General features: G+C 29.1%; 2 protein-coding genes across 5 annotated transcripts; one reads left to right on the top strand and one right to left on the bottom strand.

The window, feature by feature from the left end:
* Window positions 1-5124: 5124 nt before the first annotated feature.
* Window positions 5125-8676, bottom strand: LOC113872514 (exocyst complex component SEC15A-like). The gene is made up of 2 exons (XM_027510124.1): window positions 8346-8676; window positions 5125-7734 (listed from the first exon to the last, which is right to left on the bottom strand). The coding sequence occupies exon 2, from the start codon at window positions 7718-7720 to the stop codon at window positions 5351-5353; it is 2370 nt and encodes a 789-aa protein (XP_027365925.1). The 5' UTR covers window positions 7721-7734; window positions 8346-8676; the 3' UTR covers window positions 5125-5350.
* Window positions 8677-14405: 5729 nt separating this feature from the next.
* LOC113871206 (30S ribosomal protein S16-1, chloroplastic-like) lies at window positions 14406-18713 on the top strand. Of its 4 annotated transcripts, none has more exons than XM_027508131.1 (5): window positions 14406-14495; window positions 15096-17569; window positions 17804-17849; window positions 18112-18281; window positions 18365-18713. In XM_027508131.1, exons 2-5 carry the CDS (start codon window positions 17437-17439, stop codon window positions 18409-18411), a joined length of 396 nt encoding a protein of 131 aa, XP_027363932.1. In that variant the 5' UTR covers window positions 14406-14495; window positions 15096-17436; the 3' UTR covers window positions 18412-18713. The 4 variants fall into 4 exon arrangements, with proteins under 4 accessions (XP_027363932.1, XP_027363935.1, XP_027363933.1 ...); XM_027508134.1 differs by having other exon boundaries at window positions 14411-14445; window positions 17422-17569; XM_027508132.1 differs by having other exon boundaries at window positions 14448-14495; window positions 17422-17569.
* Window positions 18714-19921: the final 1208 nt, after the last annotated feature.

Below are 19921 nucleotides of genomic sequence, written 5' to 3'. Positions count from 1 at the left end.
GAAGAAGTCGAGGCACTCTTCAACATCCACGATTTAAATCAACTTTAATCAGGTATAAAATTATATGTTACATTTGCTACAAACTTAACCTAGCCATCATAACTTTCACCTTCACCTTACCAAACTTACGAAACCATAAATCTATCTTTTCCAATATATGATATGAATTCTGACTTTCAGTCCTACACACAACTTTTAACTAGTCCATTCATGGACCTCAATGAAATACCCTCCCAACCATTTGAGCAAACCTTACCCTCTTAGCCTCTTGAAGAAATCCCCATCAAAGAACATGCCATTGTAGGTCTCTCAATCGAAATATTTGATCCTTATAGTGAGGACGAAGATGAAATTCTATCTCAACAATAGGATGATGAAGAAGACTCCCTCCTACTTCCAAATATTTCATCATCACAACTATTACCATTATACAACTCACCTCCACATTTTCTAGACTTTCCCAATCAAATACAAGAACATGACTCTGAGTTTGGCTATATCCTTGATCATGAAATGGTAGTGTATCTGCCTGGAACACTATTTGTTGGTCAGCGCTTCCTAACAAAAGAACAAGTGTAAGACGCTATAAATAGATTTCACATTGTCAATCATTGCACTTACAAGGTGAAGATGTCAAACACAACTAGGTTTCTCGTGGAATGCGTTTACAACGACTGTGCCTGGAGATGTCGCGCTATATTGCGCACAAAAGAGCAACACTAGAAAATAATGAGGCTTAAAGGATGCCACACATGTTTTCTGTCTATGTCTATTGCACTAGACACATTGCACAAAACTTCATGCGACGATTCAAAAACGCTGCACTGAAGAAAAATGTCGTCAATATGGATAATTTTAATTTTTTACGTACTCTATATTATCATTAATATTTTATACAATTGCTTAGCTAGTTATATTAATTTAATTTGTAATCTTATTTTTAGCATATGAGATAACTGAACCGAAATTCTTTTACTATTACAATATAGTAATAGATAATAATCCTGAAGCTGCACAATGGTTGGACAACATCCCAAGAAAAAAATAGACACTGGCATAGGAAAACGGACGAAGCTGGGGACACATGACAACAAACTTAGTGGAGTCAATTAATTCGGTCTTGAAGAAAACCAAAAACCTACCAATTTGCTTTATGGTCATGACAACATACACCCATTGCAATAAGTTCTTCATTGACAGAAGTAGGGAAGTAGATGCAATGATTAATGCTAAACATATGTACTCGGAGGTTGCAACTAAAGAAATTCAAGATGCACAGTCAAAGGCGAACACTCATAGAGTCATCACATTTAACAAAACAAGCACTAGATTTTTTGTCAAAGAAACGCAACATCTGACAAAAATTTGATCCGTATGAAGATTTATAGTACAGTTAGATGAAATATGGTGTGATTGTGGCAAATTTCAAAAAGTTTACATCCCATGCTCGCATGTACTTGCTTCATGTTTACACACACCACAACTTTGACATCTACATATCTCTCGTGTATACCTTACAACAAATTTCTAAGGTATATGAAGGTTAGTTTGGAGAACTCAGACACAAAAATTATTAGCTAACTTATACGGACCTAACTTTGTGTCCAAATCCAGAACTGAAAAGAATTTCAAAGAGTCGACCCAAGTCCAATAGGATAAGAACAAATATGGTCATTAAAGAACAGCAAAGTCGGACAAAAAATTGTTTTTATTATCACACTCCTGATCACACAAGAAAGACATGTCCAAATATCGCTCAAGCTTCTAGTTCCCACCATTAATTTATGTTGTTGTTATTATTTTAAAATTTTCTTAATGTCATTTTTAATTTTATGAATGTTATTGCAACTTTTAAATTTTTAGTATTTTTAATTTATATTAAATCTATAATTATATATATAATATATCTACATAATATTATTTAGTTATGTTTATTAATATTAATAACATATTTTTTTAAATAAATAATTATGTATAAATTTTAATAAAGATTAATATCTCAAAATAAATAAATAAGCTGGTTATTATTTAATATTTTTATTTATTTTATAAATATATAAAATTAAATAAATCATTATTATAATTTTTATTTTTTAAAAAAATATAATATTAAATAACCAAAAATATAATTTTAGAATATAATATTAATATCATTTTCAAAAAATCAAAATTATATTAAATAATATAATAAGAAAAACACAAATATTATTTATTATCTTAAATATGTCAAATAAATTTTAATAAACATTTCAAATTAATATTATTATTATTTTATTTATTTTTAAATAATATAAAAATATAAACATAATTCAAATAATAAAACTTATTTTATTATATATAACTAACAAAATATTTATAAATATTTATTAGAATAACATATTATAAATATTTATTTTAACAAAATATAAATATATAAATATAATTTAAATAATAATATTTATTTTATTATATAAAAACATAAAATAAAATTTAAAAACAAAAAAAAAGTCAACTCAGAATTTGGTTCTCTGGAAATTTTGAGTGGCCAAATTTCATCTACAGGATTTGGATCTATTTGGATAATTAAATAGATCCTGAGTTTATTTGGGTATTTTTTTTATAATAATTTTACTGTAAAAATATCGATTTCTGCTTCAATCTGAATTTGTATTTTTAATTGATTTTAAATAAAACTTTTGTAATTTCTTTCTTTAAAATTTACAACACGTAAACCCGATCATTGTAACTGAACAGAGGCAAAGCATTTAGCACTCCAATTGAGTTTGCTGTGGTGAATTTTGACCTCATGTTACATATTAAAACTTCAATATTGTGTGTAACAGGTTATTGCTATATGGCTTGCTTGCTCCATCCATTGGCAACTGCAAAACGCGCATTCAAAATGCTTCATAGCACGGCGTTCGACATAGGTGAGGAGAGAGGCGCTAAGTGTGTGTTTGCCACGTGTCGCGCTTTGTACAAAGAAGAAAAGACCTGGGAAGTTTCTCTTTGAAAATTTGAGGAAAAAAAGGGTAAGTATTTGTAAAATAAATTAATTAGTAATTTATGTTAATATTGTTATTTTTTATATGATTAATTTGTTATGGTACTGAGTCGTTTATAATATTCAACGTTTCAAAAAATTAGAAAAAAGGTATAAAATATAATATTCGCATGTTATTATTGTAAATGAAAATAATAAAATATTTTATTAAAAAAATGTGTTTATTTTAGTGATAATAATAATATGTATTCTAATATTATATAATGACATTTGCAATTTTAATTTTTATAGTCAAAATTATTAAAAATGTATAATTTTTTAACTTAAATTAATAAAATTATTGTAAAATTAATTAATTAAACACTACAAACTTGTATCCCAATGTTTTTCCAGTTCATGTGTATTTGTTTTGAATAATTATTGTAGAACTATTAACTAAATTAATAGCAACAAATAAACTCAATCATTGTAATTGATGCTCAAAAGTATTTATCATATAATTTACATTTTTATTATTATATATTTAAAAATTACTATATTTTTTTATAAAAATCATAAATTCATCGATAATACTTAAAACAATTTGATCTTTTAAAATTTTTAATTTTAAAATTTATTTGTATATATATTTTTCAAACATTGAACCTTCTGTTTCTTCAAGTGTCTTACCATTTGAATAAATAATTACAATAATTTAACTCATTTTTAAAAATAATTTCGTTAACATAATTGCAATAAATCTACTGATAATATTATAATAAATCTACCAATAAACTTATCTCTTCATTTAATTTTATTTATAATATTATAAAGTTCTACTATTAATAATTGTAATTTTTTAAAATTTCTGAAATTTGAATATATTTATACAAATATTTTTAGTCAATTGTTTAAAAATTTTATTTTAATTTAATATTTCCCATGACATGAAAAATCACTCGTATCATGTATCTTGATCATAATTTGTTCTTCATAAATTTCTTCCTTAATACGTTGCAACTTTTATTATGCTTCTTTAGTGAACCACACCCCATTTCCCCCTTTACTTTTCCCTCAGTCAAATAATACCTTCTAACTTCTTTACTTCCCTTCTACCATCCAAACAAATCCATAAGATCAAAATTACTTTCTATTTTAAACAAGTTTAAATATACTTTTAAATATTATTTTTTTTGTAATTCTTTATTTTAATTCCTTTTAAAAAAATTATTTTTATCTTTGTATTTTTATGAATATTTCATTTTGATTCCTCGGTCCAAAAAAATGACATCATTTAATAGATACCAAGAATCAAAAGTATTAAAGTTAAAAACATTAGAAACCAAAAAAATAAAAATACAAATTAGAGGAATTAAAACTAAAAACACGCAGAAATATAAAAACTCTGAACATATTTAAGTAAAGAAATGTTATGACATTAACAGAAGGAAATAATCATTTCACTGTGAGAGTTTTTTTTTTATTATTATTATGCAAATTACCATATACTAATAGTAGTCTTCCACTAAATAACAGTACATTCTCTGTCCTGCTCATACCCTTTACGACCAAGAGCAGCATTAATGGCGTTTGTACATAGAAGTGCTAATTTAATTTGAGTTTTGTTGACTTCGTTTTGCTTTACGATCAATAGACACAACAACTTTTATTGAATAATAATGCCAATCTTCGATAGTAAGTAGCAAAAATATATTATCTTTGTTCCTATTTATTTGTCTAGAGGGAAGAAGAAATTTATTCTTATTTATCTGTCTAAAAAAAAAAATTTGAGACAGTTATTATTCTTCTAATACTCTTTTGTTCATATAACATTTATATTATTTAAATAATCCAAGAGTTAAGCAGAAACTCATTACTAATGGTTAAATTAGTAAGTTTAGCAGTTAATTCTAAGAAAATAATTAAATTTTTAGTCTCTCTGATGTTTATTCCTCTAGACAGATAAATAATAACATGGGTATGATGCAAAGTGAGTGCCATATCGGTAAGAATATGCAACAAGAATGAATAGCCACCAGAAACTACATAAGCTAGAAAGAGAAAGTGTGAAACGATACTTAAATGAGAAAGCTGCAAATGAACAAGATCAAAATATGTTCCAGTTGCCCAATGGTGCAGAAACAATAAAGTCAAATGAAGATAAGAAACCCCGAAAGCACTTCATTCAAGCTCTAATAAACATTTGTGTGCCATGGAAAGGCAATATCTTGTTATTTAAATGGACTACATAACCAGAATATAGAGAGAAAAGATTTAAGGCACAGACAAGTCAGAACAACATGGAAACATTCAACATGAAGTTATACATCCACAATAGAAAACTTCAGTTATACCCTACTTCCCATGAAATAATGTTTCCAAAATTTATCAATTGAAATCCTTAAGTCTCTTTTTGAGCACGTCCATTGATTTCTTTCTAGCACTTTGCTTTGCATTTTTATTAGCAAGGCTTCCAAAGATGCCATCTGGTGAATCCTTGAATTTATCACAGATGGAAGCCACCTTCTTATAATCCAATGCATAATAATTTTTCTCCCTTATATCAGGATTCATGAAGTTCTCAGGTTGACTACTTAACAGAAGATTAATTAACTGCCGCGCTTCTACCATGCAGTTCTTAAAACTACCTTCATTATATATTTCTCCCAAACCAGCAGAATAGAACCTTTCCTCTGCAAAATTCTCTATGATCTGAAGATCATAATCTATATTCACAACTGCATTTGCATTAAACCTTTTGACACTATCACTAGAGAAAGCAGCCACTAAGGAATTGGAAATGTGCTCAAAAGCACCACTCCCAACTTTGTATACAGCATCCAAGGGTAAAATTTGTTGCGCTGGGGACATAATAGAATCAAGGTAAATGATCACCTCATGTGCGTAGTCATTGCCATTCTCATTTGTCTCCTCAGGAGTCCAGTTAATGCTTTCAGTAAGAGTCATAAACTCATCTAATTTTGCATTTACCTGACCCATTATGGTAATGTAAGCTGCATCCCTGGACGTCTTGAAGATCACCTTTGCGGTTAAAGTAGCTGGAGGCCTTTCAACTGATCGGACTGGGATGCCACATAGTTGGGCTGTGTGTCGAAGGAAGAAATTACAAGCTCTTTCGAGGACAGCTATGTTTGCAGCAATCTGCATGACTTGAGGTACATTGATACTGCCATTGTTGATTGTCTCTAGTAATGTTACATTTAGCACATCAATCAGGAACTTGTCCAAATACTTTCTCACTACATCAAAGAAATTCATATGTATACCATAAGACAAGTAATCAACAGAGCCTTTTATAAAGGATCTCACAATGCGACAAGCATCAGGTACCATGGAGGAGAATGGTGCAACATATGGAAATGCAGGCATGATATCTGATGTTTGAAGATTAAATGACAGAACAATATTCTCATAGTCAGTTTCTTTTTTAATCTCAATTTGGTCATACGAGTCATTGCCAAAGACATCAACAATTTGTTGCCTACATTCTTCCAAAAGAAGCATGTGGTATTTGTCACAGCTGCTATCAAGCACATCAAGAAGGGTGCTTATTTCATATCCGTATTGTCTAAGAGTAGACCCAAGCAGAGTGACATAATCTTTCACCAGGAGAAGATGAGGGGCAGACCCCATACAAGAGAACTGCTCCTGCAACACCGATGTCATTTTAGCTAGAGCCGTCTCCCACATTGTCTCGACCTGATCAGCTACCAGGAGGCCACCAGCAGTTCTCAGGACTCTATCCTCCACTATAAAGAATCCAGCAATTTGAGCAAAAAATGTCTGGTATGATTCAACAAAAGGTTGTGCTGAAGATATCTCCAGATCTGAATTCAATTGTAACAATCTATTAGTATAGTAGTATTCACGGAACTTCTCTCGCATACCTAGACAATCATGAATATGACAAGCACGATAAAGCGGTGTAAGATCAAACTTTAAAATTGAATCTTCGTCAAGTTCTTCAGCATCCAATGTATAAGCTAGATCCCCTATTCCTGAAATACTTTGCTCCTCAGCCTGCCTCTGCTGTTCTAGCATTTCCTTGTCCCTTTGGCGAGCTGTCACAGTACGACCAATTGCTGTTTGCCCAATAGTTTTAGCAGAACTCCTTATGTCGACCATCCATTCATTAACTTGACTGCATACTTTCTTCTCAATGTGCAATTTTATCACAGGAATTCTCCTCTCTATGACCATTTTGAGAGCATTTGCAGGAACATTCTGCATGTAACTTTTCTCAAGTAAATCCAGAGTCTTCAATGCAGGATAAAACTGACCTTCAGAAATGTGACTGTTACACTTCACACAAAGCTCTAACACCTGTATACAGTTCTTAGACATATCTATAGCTTCAGTCATATTCTTCCTAACAGAATAAGACTCAAGAAGCTCTTCAAGCTTCGCAAGAAGGGCGCTGCCAACCTGCTGCAACTTGAAATTGTCACTTTGGAGCTCGCTCTTTAGCTCCTCAGCATCAACTAACACACCACGAAGCTCATCAACGGCTAGGATGAATTCCTCATAATGAGTCTTGCACATCTCCTCAATTTCAGCTTCCTTTGTCTTAACCACATAAGTCAGCTGGTGAAGGAGCCCCTCAGGCCGCCCCATCTCGAAGGCGAGCCTGACAAGAGGACCAACATCATCCCCATTCGCTATCAAAGTCGCCAGAACCAAATCCTCCCCTCCATCACCGTTCTCCACAACACCTCTCCTCTTTGTTTTTGGATCCATGATGACATGAATCCCTGGAATTATTTCAAAGACACAATACTAATTGTTTAGAAACCAAATACTAAAGTAAGCTTAACAAAAACTGAAATATTCGACAAATCAATACCCACATACTTTCATTGTTCTCTTCTATTCCATCACATAACTCATATTTACTTACAAAATTTGAACAAATCAATAAGAACAGCACTCACACATAGCAAGTTCAATGTGCATAATCCAGAGAACAAAAATAATATAAAAAAAAAAGTAAAAATAATGAACCAAATACTAAATCAAACTTGATAGAAATTAATTAATCGGGAGATTAACACGCAAATAAACAAATTATTTTCCCATCAGAAAAACAAAGACTGTAAAATCAAAGAAAAAAACCGGAGCAGGTTATACCTCATAATAATGAATGCAGAAAAATAAAAAGAAAAAAAAAACAGCAGAAGAAAAAAAAAACCTTGAAGAACATATTAACAATTACACAAAGTTAAGAATAAAGGCAACCAAGAAAAAGAACTAAAAAAGAAAGAAAACCAGGATTGGGTTGATAGATTAGAAAACAACCAAAAAGAGAAAAAGCAGGTGAGATGAAAGGTTGAAGTAAAGAAAAAGTAATGGGAGAAGTAGGAACCTGGGTCAAGAGGGGAGATAGAAGAAGAGCATCAAAGTAATGGGAAAGAATTTGAGGGTTAACGTAAGAGTTGGAGAGTTAGTGTGTGTGGCTTTTGTCTTCAAAATGAAAAGAAGCGTTAATTATTGTTGTTGGATCGAAATTGGTGTCGAGGACGAGAATTCCCAGGTAGCAGTGAAGCAAGCCAGCTTGATGATACTTCTTCACCGCATTGGCCAAATGCACCATCGACCAATTTCGCCGGCATTTCTTTTCTTTTCTTTCTTTCTTTTTTATGAAGTGAATATACCGTACTGCCAATATTGAACGAGAGACTCAAATTTTTTTCTATTAAAACTTAACCGCAGTTCTTAGATTTTATGTCTTTTTTTTTTAATTCAAAATAATGTTATATTTTGATGACTAGTATTGACTTTAATTAAAATTAGTGCTATTTTGGGAACTGTTATATGATTTATTAAGATATGTTATTGATTTTTATTTTTCGATAATACTAAAAATGATTAAAAAGTTATACATAATTTTTTTTCCAACCTCTGGGTGTTTAGGGAAAATTTTTAAATTATAAAACTTTTATATTTATTTTTTTCTCTTTGAAAAAGGGTTTTTATAATTAACTGTATAAAAATTATGTTTTTACTAAATTCAAAAGAATCAAATTAGTTTATTATCGCTTCTCAAAAAAAATTATTACCAAACATAAATCTTATTCTATTATAATCTATCACAATAATAGTTAATTACTAAAATATTCTTTTAGCTCAGTTAAAGACACCGCAAATTATACTGTATCTGACAAAATTAGTCAAATTAAATAAAATTATTTTAATTCATTTAAAAGACATGATTATTATATTTTAATTTTGATATTTCATATAAAATTTAAGGATAATAATCTAATTATGTCACCCTCAAATAAAAGTTGTTCTCCTATTTAATGTATTGTCTCCAAATTATATTTGAGAATAAACTAAAACAAAATTAAACTTTTAAATTGTTGAATTTGTTTTCACAATTTACTCCTTTTCTGTGATTGTCAACTATGTCGTCTTCATAATTGTGCAACTGAAAATGACCAAAAGATATAATAAATATAAACAAGGTTGAATTCTCTTTGGTTAAACTTGTATAAACATATCATTTATCAACTATCTTTTTATTAACTTTTTATTTATTTCATTTACATGTTTCTTATCCTTTTATATATATTTTTAAACTTTAAATTTTTTTATGATGATATATTTTATACTCTAATAATTAAATTAATATCAAGTGAATTTTTAGGTGCCACAGTTTTTTTATTTTTTTTTTATTTTTACGGTTGATGAATTAAATTAATGCTATTTTATTATTAATGAATCAAATTAATGTAAAAAATCTTTGAATAACCAAAATAAAGAAACAAGTATCTTAAAAGAATAAAAAGTAAAATGTTTATTATCACGTACGTCCATTTGAGAAAGCATATTATATTTTTATTAAATTAATTATGACTGATTTAATATCTTAAAGGTAAAAAATATTTATATCTTGTTACAATATTTATTATATATATTTAATATAATATTAAGGGTAATGATTATTTTATATATAAAAAATATAAAGAAAAATGTGCTAGTAAAAAGAAAAGTGCATGTATATGTGCAGTTACTACCATTTATAGTTGGCTGTTCGTTTTCCCTTTACGTATACACAAGTCTATAGCTAACTGGTTTTGAAGGAGACATTCGATCTGAAGTCTCGTTGGCACGAAAAAATACAACACAGTCTCGAAAAACTTCACTTGTAGTTAGCATGATTACGTTTGGTGAGCATAATGATTTTTCGAATGTGTTGATTAGTTTTCAAAAGAGTTCAGAAAGACAATGCTACAATCACTTGAAAAATAAAAACATGTTTAAAAAAAAATTGAAAATTTCTGAAGTTAAGAAAATGTATTGCATCTTCTTTAAAAAAAAAAAAAGTGTGATTATGACTTTGTTTAATAGACTAAGTACATATTTAGAATAAAATCTTGTATGACATGATCTTTATAAGATTTTTCTTCTTTTTTTTTTGACAAGTTTGGTAAAATAACGATGAAAATAAAATACTGATTTTTAGTTTAAAAAAATGAATTTTTTAATAAATTTTGAGCAAAGTATAAACTAAAAAAATATGGTTTTTAGTCAAAATGGAAGGATATTTTAGACTAATTTTTATGAGAATTTATAATCTAAAAAATGTGATTTTAGTTTAAAAGTGACATTTTGATAAGTTTTGTCAAAATCATGAATAATTTTTTTTAAGGTAAAGAAAATGTCAAAAGTTAGTTGAAAAAAAGAATATTTTTAGATTTTTTTTAAAATATATTGACTTCATCAATTAAGATCAAGAATTGATTGAAGATGTTTCATCTAAGAGAATGGATGAGGATATTTCTCAAATTATTTCAAGTATCAAGTTTAAAGGTTCCAAGAGAAGATGAAGATTTATGTTAAAATGTCATTACATTGGAGTGGTTATGAATAGTTGCAAATCAAAGCATGTGGTAAAAAATCACAAGTGATGTGAAAGAGCAGTTACAAGAATGTGCTTTAGGCACTTCATATTTTACATTAATGTGTTTTAGACAGTTATTAGAGATTATATCTATAGATATTATTTTATTTCATAGTTACAAGAGGTTACACTTTTTACCTCCAAACACTTGCACTTAGTATTTTAGCATTGTCAACGATCTACATAAGTTAGACCTGACATAAAAAGAAATAAACAGTACTGTGTTGTTGATTGCTAAAAGTTGTATGTTCGTTTATTGTAATTCAATTGTTTTCTTTAATTTTTTATAACTTTATTTTACAAATAAATTATTGCGTAATAAATGTCGAGTCATGACTAATAATAATAATAATAGAAGTAAAAGAAATAATGTGAGTAATGGTGATTCAAGAAACTCAAACAAGGTAATAGTGCAATCTTAGAAGATAATAATAATGTTAATACTAACGCAAATATAGTGTCAATCATGGTATTACCAACAGTGTCATTATCATATAGTTTGCTTTATTGAATCCTAATGTAGGATTCAATAAAAGGCTTAGGCAAGACCCACCATATAGTTTGCTACTTGGGTTTAACTTAAAAGTTCTAAGAACTCACCAAATGATCTATGCTAATCTGATAATGATAACTGTGTCTCTTAGAACCAAATTGTTTCACATGTGATAAGTGTGAGTGGCAAAATGTACGGGACCAAATTAAGTGCATAAGGAACATCGAGTAGGGATTCAATCCCTACTAATTCCTTCTCAAATGTTGTCTTATAGTCTTTAAGACAACAAAATGGATGAGAGTATCTACAAAATGGTCAACATATTAACCCAACAAATGACAACTATAAAATGACTATAATTAACCTGATAAATAAAATGACTAATATCAATTATCAAGCATTAGTTGTGCAAATGTGGCAAATTGCTGATATTTTTGAAGCACCACAAGACCCTATAGGGTGAGATGAATTTCATCTGTAATCTTGACCAAACTGATCCAAGACAAATTGAAAAACCCACAATTCGAGTTGTCTCTCCTTATTACTCAAAATTAAAATGTTGACCAAGTGTTAAAAATAATTTAACAAAACAATGCAGAGGGGGCATCATCACCATCATCGCTAAAATATTGCTAATATTATAGAACAAGATTTAAATCAACACAACTTTCATGTGGGGTATACTAATAGACCCTATTTCATTTCGACATCTTTCAAGATGATTTTACAAGTTGAATCACCTGAAGATGGAAAGTTTCCAAATTCTCCAAATTTGTCAAAGAATCTATTGTCAAACACATTGCAAGGTATATAAACGAATGGGGGATTTGACTAGCAATGAAGATTTAGAAATGAAATATTTTTGTAGTTCTTAACTATAGGTGCATTTACTTGGTTTACTATATTAATCTCGAATTCGATACATTACTGGAATCAATTAAAAAAAAAATTTATGAACAATTCTTTCATGTTGAAACGAAGGTTAGTTTGATGAACTTGATTAACGTTAAGAGAATGCATAATGAATCTATCAATGACTATTTGAGTAGATTTAGGCTAATGAGAGCAAGATGTTTCATCCAAATTGTAGAATATGAATTAGTTCAAATGACACCGGGTGGTCTAAGTTACTCGATTAGGAAAAAAACTAATCAATCAACAATTAAGAGATATGTCACAGTTGACTACTAAAGTGGGACAAATTAAGCAACTCAAGGCCAGAAATTTTGTTTCAAGAAAAATTGAGAAGTTTGTTTAAAAAGATAAGGTGGCTTATGTGAATTTAGATAAAAAAAAAATAAAAAATAATGAAGTTAATTCATTTGATGAAGAAGATGTTAATTTTGGGATAAATGAAGTTAATGTAGCTAAGTTAAAACTAAGACCTCTATATGTTCGTCAATTCCTTACCACAAAATGTGCAGATTTTGTTTGTGTTTGTTTTTATGTAATGACTTCCTTTAATGAACCTTGCTTCTTCCTTTATTTCTAAATGTTCTTCTACCAAATGGGGGTCTCTAATTTGTGTTTTGTTCACTAGAGTTGGATAAAATTTTGGATTTTTCCTTAAGATTTTACCAACCTGTCTTTGTTCTTATAAAACTAAAAGGAAAGAGCATTTTATTGATGGTTGGCAATGGTTCCATATGGAGTACCTGACTATGAATTGTATTTATTGAGGAAGCAAATAACTTGCTCTATATCTTTGTATTTCTTGATTGCTTTGACTAGATTATAATTGCATCTCACCACATAAATGCAAGAAGAAATTGGTCTTAGGGACTTCAATTCTTCTCATATGGTTTTGAGATTAGTAAAATATAATGACATCATTTTTTCTCCATGGTTGACCCATGGATCAAATGTATTTCTTGTAAAAAGTCTAAAATTAAAAAATAATCACTTTTTGAGAATCCATCTAAAATATATTTGAAATTGTCAATGTAATCATGCTTTATGCAATTTGTTGATTTTATGATCTAGTAATTTAAGATACAATCATTGTGTTACATCTTTATCAAGAATCATAAAGAGGGCCATCAAGATCAAAGAGGCATGAACCATCAATAAATTTGTATTTGTTCTTTGTTAATAAAGCTCATTTCATGAGCTTGCTCCATAAGTAGTAGTTTACTCCATCCAGTTGAGGTGAAACCAGAAGTGTTCCTAAATATTGCTAAGGTACAAATAGTATTTGTAGATTTTGAGAGCGCAACAAAACTCTTAAAAAAAAATCTCTAGTACCATAAAATGATGAAAGAATTAAGATTAGAATAATATGTGTAGTAATGAATATAATGTTATATATATTAAAAACTATATAAAAGCTCTCGACGAATGAAAACATTTACATACGATACATTACTGAACTAATAACTATACATTTGACTTACTAACTAAAACTAATAGAAAATTATAACTATCAAATCATAAAAACTAACTAATAGAATATTGATAGTTATTTGGTTAATAACTTATTAGTTAAAAAAAGAATTGAAACGAAATAAAAAATAAATAAATAAAATTAAAGAAAAATATAATAAATTTTATTTTATTTAAATTAAATTTAATAATATAAAAAATATTTTTTTGAAACATATCTTTAATAAATAGTAAATTTTATTAAAAATTATAATGTTTAACATTATTATTATTTAAGATCACGTGAATTTTAATAAAAACATAATGTATATAAATTTTTATTATATGCAGTTTCGTACATATTAAAATAATCAAAATTAATTAAATTTCTTAAAAATAGTCATATATTTTAAAGATTTTGTTACATAACCATTTTATTAAACCTATATTTTTTATAATAAAATTGATCAAATATTCTTTTATAAATTTTTAATTACAGATGTTAAAAATTTTAATTAAAATACATATTAAATATAAATAATCTGATACATATCATAGATAAAGTAACAAACAAATAGTTCTTTTATATAAATATTAAAAAAAAAAGGGATAATTGTGTAAGGATGACAATCATCGTATTTAAGAGGGGAATGAAAGTAAAACACAAGATAGATTATCCAGAAAGGGAGAGGGTCTTGGTGGAGGATATTCACAATCTATTGTGTTCACTGTTAAGTTATCTCCGCTTGCGTGAGGTAATCTATTCTCTCGCACTCTCAATTCAACTTTTCTGCCATTTCATGTCGTTTACTTCAATTTCGAGTCTTCCTTTAGTGTTACCTCTTTATTCTGCACCCACTACACTTGTTTTAATTTGTTTGGTTACGCTACATATTATATAACGACTAGAAAATGGTCATTTCTTTTTGCGGTTGTAATCTGAGTTCACTGTCATGAATTTTACTTTCCCTTAGTGTTTGTTCATTTGCTAGCTCAACACTTGTACGGCTGTTCTGTTTTGGGTTTATGAAAGCTTTGGTTTTAGACCATTGTGCAGCATGTAAGACTCATTTATTGGACAACCAATTGATATGTGTTCAGAAATTTTCTTTTCTTTGAGTTCGTTTTGTTGTCATTGTATACTTATTCATTAGCTATCTATCTTAAAAGGTCTGCTAGTAAGGCATACTTGAAAGACGAAAGTTTGATGCAAAATTGCAAAGCAAGCTCAATTCATAGCCTATGCATTTGTTTTGAGTTTTCCTATAATATCTTATTTAAAAGTTTTTTTTTTTTATTCTTTGTGTTTGTCAACTTTTTCACCTTGTAGTGAATCGATTATTTTCTATTTGCAGATAGATTGCTTATTCTACAGTTTTGTTCTCCTTTAATAGCCCGAAAACAAGTGAAGTAAACAACATTGAAGAATTTGTTTGCTTTATAATTATAGAAATACATAGCTCCATTAAATGTCAAGCCATGTATCTGTTTGAGTTGCTACAGGCTTGTTAGGCGCATTAGGCTCCTCCCCTTACCTGTGTTGAACGTGCGTTGCTTGCCTAAAGTTAGTTCCTCATCTGTTCTTGTACTATTCTGCTATGGTTATGGAGTTTTTTACTCAACATTTTCAGTAAATCATTAGATGTGTCCTAGCTCCTTGACTCAATGCTTGATGAATAGCTTTCATGATATTCCTAGAAGTAAAGAAGGGTACATTTTAGCAGCAATCTTTTGCCTATGCTACAATTTGGTGTTTCTAGTTGAAACAGATCTTTTGTTTTTTAAGAAGGTTTATGTAGCACAACACTTTTAAGGTCATTTTGTGATGAAAATTTGTTGATTGATAAATAATGTTTCATGCTTTATAACTTGCATATTGATGGTCAATTTCAAATTTAGAATTACGAGTAGTAGACATATGTGTTGCCTTCTGGAAAGGTAGCTTAAATTCATGTGCTTTATGGATGCATTTCTATTTTGGAATACTAGCTTGTTCTAGGTGCAAGAACTGTCTATCTGCCATCAGTCTACATCTACGGCTCTTCCTAGTGTCATGGCTTGAAGTGGCTACTTCTATTCAAGTAGCCATGAACGTTCTCCTCTAGATATCAAAATAAGCTGGACTGAGATATATAATGCATTGTTACTAGCTTGGTGGTATCCACATAGATGTGAAAGACATGAAGGACTCACTATCATCCATGTAAATTTGCAGGATCATTATACTGGTAGGCAGCTGTAAAATGGAGATAACTTGAGCTATAGAAAACGGTTTTTAGTGAAACAAATCTTTTTTGAAAGCTTGCTTATGGTAGTATTAATTTGAAAAATTTTAGAATTTCATCTTGAGTACAAAACTCATGATATATTTGAGAACACGGCTGCCCTTTTACACGTTAACATTGAGTTATAAAATGAATTTTGCAGTGGAAGTAATTTTGTTTGAAAGCTTACGCAATAATTTGATTCTGGAGAATTTTGGAATTTCTTGCCCTCTACATAATCCCCAGTGATGTTGTGAAGATAGCTGTCCTGCTCTATATTCTGATATATACAAGTTTACTTTGAATATCGGTAACATGAGTTAGGAAATCGTTTTTGATGTGAAAGTAGTGGGGTTTGAAAGATAATAAGATATATTTTTAATATGTTAATTCTTATCAATTTTAACCATAAGTATTGTTCTTGGTGCATAAAAGTGCAGAACTTAACTATGCTGAATTCTTATATAGATCAGCCTACTTTGAAGGATCAGAACTTGTGCAAGGAAACTCCATTTTGTGTGATCTTTAGCTTGTTGGAAAGCTTGGAAAGTCTAGTCTCTTGTAGTAAAATCTTAGAAATTAGTTCATTGTAAGCCAATGATGGAAAAGGAGAGAACTAGGTTAATGAAGTTTTCAATTCTTGGCATTTTGAGTTAATGGACCTTTGACATTCGTGCCTCTTATGACAATTTTTCTTTATAGAAAAAATATGAACCTTTTGTCTATGAAAATATAGTTTGTCTATAGAGTATGAAGGTAGATCTTTTAAATATGGTATGAATGAATTATTCCATTCACAACTACAAGGATTGCAAAGCCCAAAGACATGGATAATTGGCCTTGGCTTTAACTGTATCCCTGGCTTAAATAAAAAAGCCATTAAGTTTTTGCCCATAAGGCCCTTATGCTGTGGGCTTTTTCGTCCACATGGCTTTTGATTTAGTGGGCCTTTTGGCCCTAACTCATATGGGCTAGGACTAGGTTTGGGCTTTAATGACAACTCTATTCCTTTCATTAGTGATTACTTATATTTAATTTTGTGCTGTTTTGGGGATGAGTGAAAGAAATATTAATATCAAATGCTTTGGGTTTTGTTGCTTATCTCTTCACTTGCTTATATCATCTTGTGTGGTAAGTCTCTGTTTGAACAACACCTACCATCAGCAACTCGGGAGTGCCAGAACACCACCCCAGCTTTGCATGTGCATCAAGATAAATAGTAATTCTTTTTGTTATATCGTCTTTCAGGAACTATTATGAAAAGAAAACATGAATTAATTTTGGAGAAATAAACTTTTAATTCCCAAACAGTAGCTTCAACTCCTCGCCACCAAACTACTCATTTCATGTGTACTTCCTGCATTTTGTTTGTTTACAGCAGTTTAGGTTTTTGGTGTTATTATTATTGTTTTTGTAGAATTAGAGTGCAACCATGGTGGTGAAGATTCGATTAGCAAGGCTTGGGTGCAGGAACCACCCATTCTATCGTGTCATTGTTACTGATAGCAAAACAACAAGAGATGGCAAGCACCTTGAAGTTTTAGGCTTCTACAATCCTGTAGCAGGTTATCATGAAATCCTTAACTTCCTGTATAATGATCTGGTGAAGTTGAAAATTTGCTTATTCAAAGGAAATTTTGATTCAAATATACAAATTTCTCATTAATAAAAGGTAGACAATTTTTTCCTTTAAAAAATAAAAGTGCAATTAAACCCTCTTTTTAATACGCACCTATAATAGAACAAATTTAATGCCTGTTTTTTACAATATTCTTTAACTTTTCATTACTTCTGTATAGGCAAAGATGATGAGAAAAGAATGCGTCTCAAACTGGAAAGAGTGAAGTAAGTAACTTTCTCTAATGGTAGTTTATCTAGTTGTGAGTATACCTATAAGGCCAAATTAGTAATAAGTAATAACTGCAAGAACCATGCTTCATTATTTGCTTGCAAAGCCTTGCATGTGATTGTTAACAATCTTGATTCTTTGTGTAGACTTGGGGCTATTGAAACATGTAAAATACTAAAATATATTGCATGTAGTTCTTACCACCCCCACCATCGTATTCTTGATCTTGATAGCATTGATCCTCCTCATCTTCTTTAGGTATTGGCTTTCTGTTGGAGCTCAACCTTCAGAGCCTGTTGAGCGTCTTCTATTTCGAGCAGGTTTAGGACGTCAAGGTGGAACATCTGATAAATTCCCTATTACTGCTCTAAATGGACATAACCTGAACCAAGAGCAATCAATCAGTGATGATCACAATAAAGACAATGGTGAATTGAACACTCCTCCTTGAAACTCTTTCATGCTATTTTGTAGTTCTTTCGCTTATTTCTTTCACCATTTATTCTTCTAGGTATATCTCCAGAAGCTATATTTTCTATTGGCTTACAAGTTGTTTGAAGAGATTAACTACAGGACAAGACTTTGATCGAATTTGTACCTTATAAATAGTACCTAGAAACAAACTAATAGGTGAGCTTGCTATTGAGACACATTAAATTTGTTGTTTTGGTACTTATGCATTGGGATGATGCCTACAGCAGCAAAAGTAGCTCATTTGATTTTGGCGTATGTGTGCGTGTTTGACATTGTTGTCTAGTTGTCTTCACCCCAATTGATTTTTATGCTTTGGAATTCTTCACGGTCCTGGGAATTGATTTTGAAATTCATACATACATAGGTTTAGGATCAAACGATACTAGTGTCAAGAGCTCAGTAAAATGACACTTCAATAACTTTTTATTACTCGCTCAATTTAAAGTTCCTATTAAGTAGATCAAAGTTTGAGTAAATTTCTCAATAAGTACGTGTAAAATACAAAAAATAGAAAATACAATGAATTAAATTTATTATAAGTTAAAATCAACTTATGCCTTTTTATTTTGTTAAAAACTCTCTTATTTAACTTTTTTATTAGTAAATTTTGACTTAAGAAAAAAATATAAACTATAAATAAAATTGTTCTTATAAATTAAAAAAGTAACTTATCTCTTAAAGTTTTAAACAAGTTAAATGAGAGTAATTTATAAAAAAAAAATTAGATAAGTATAAGTAGGTTGCCACAAATTTTTATTCCTATAAGTATTTATTAAAAAAATTATCTAAATTCAGTATCATTAATTTTAATTTTTTTCTTGTAAGTACTTAGGAAGAAATTTATTCAAATTGAGTGCCAATTTATAAAATTTTATATACATATATGTTAATAATATATTATTACAAAAGTAATTGGTATAATTGATAAAATTTAATTTTAATGAAAAGTTATTGAATGTGTCATAATATATATATATATATATATATATATATATATATATATATATATATATATATCACTCCTAAGTAAGAATTACTATTCTTATTTAAGTAATTTTTCTCTGTTATTTTTTTTTCTTATAATAGCAGGAGTATTTTAGATAAAAATTATTTAAATATAAATGACAATAGATGCATAAGAGTAGCAATAGACACCCTCATAAATGAAACCAGAAATGAGAGAAACAAAACTATTAGATTTTATCATAAATAGTGAGCATTAAAATACAAAAGCTATAATATATTTTTTAAAAGTTACATAATTTTAAAAAAATTTAAGCCTAAAACTAATATTTAACTTGAATTTTGATTATTTATTCATTATTGTTCCTTATTTACTCCCATCATCTATTATATGTTACATATTTTCAGGATTAAATATACTTTTAGATTATTTCTCTCTAACTTATTTATACATTTTTCTCATTGGTAAATATTTAACAATATTTGTTAATCTATCTTATTTATACATTTTTTAGATTTAATCAGACATTTTTCTCATTTGTAAATATTTAACAATCTTTGTTAATCTATCTTATTTATACATTTTTTAGATTTAATCATATTTTTAGTTCTTAAAAATGTTGTACTTTTT

Source organism: Abrus precatorius, unplaced genomic scaffold, assembly GCF_003935025.1.
Source record: "Abrus precatorius isolate BTA unplaced genomic scaffold, Abrus_2018 Scaffold7, whole genome shotgun sequence".
NCBI lineage: Eukaryota > Viridiplantae > Streptophyta > Magnoliopsida > Fabales > Fabaceae > Abrus > Abrus precatorius.
The sequence above is the reverse complement of the archived record's forward strand: the minus strand, read 5'-3'. Positions and strand labels throughout refer to the sequence as shown.

Excerpts from the sequence above, each read along its gene's own strand:
- LOC113872514 (XM_027510124.1), bottom strand. The coding sequence starts at position 7,720 with ATGGATCCAAAAACAAAGAGGAGAGGTGTTGTGGAGAACGGTGATGGA.
- LOC113871206 (XM_027508131.1), top strand. The coding sequence starts at position 17,437 with ATGGTGGTGAAGATTCGATTAGCAAGGCTTGGGTGCAGGAACCACCCA. Across the intron at positions 17,850-18,111 it reads CTCAAACTGGAAAGAGTGAA|GTATTGGCTTTCTGTTGGAG; the intron begins GTAAGTAACTTT and ends CATCTTCTTTAG. Across the intron at positions 18,282-18,364 it reads TGATCACAATAAAGACAATG|GTATATCTCCAGAAGCTATA; the intron begins GTGAATTGAACA and ends TTATTCTTCTAG.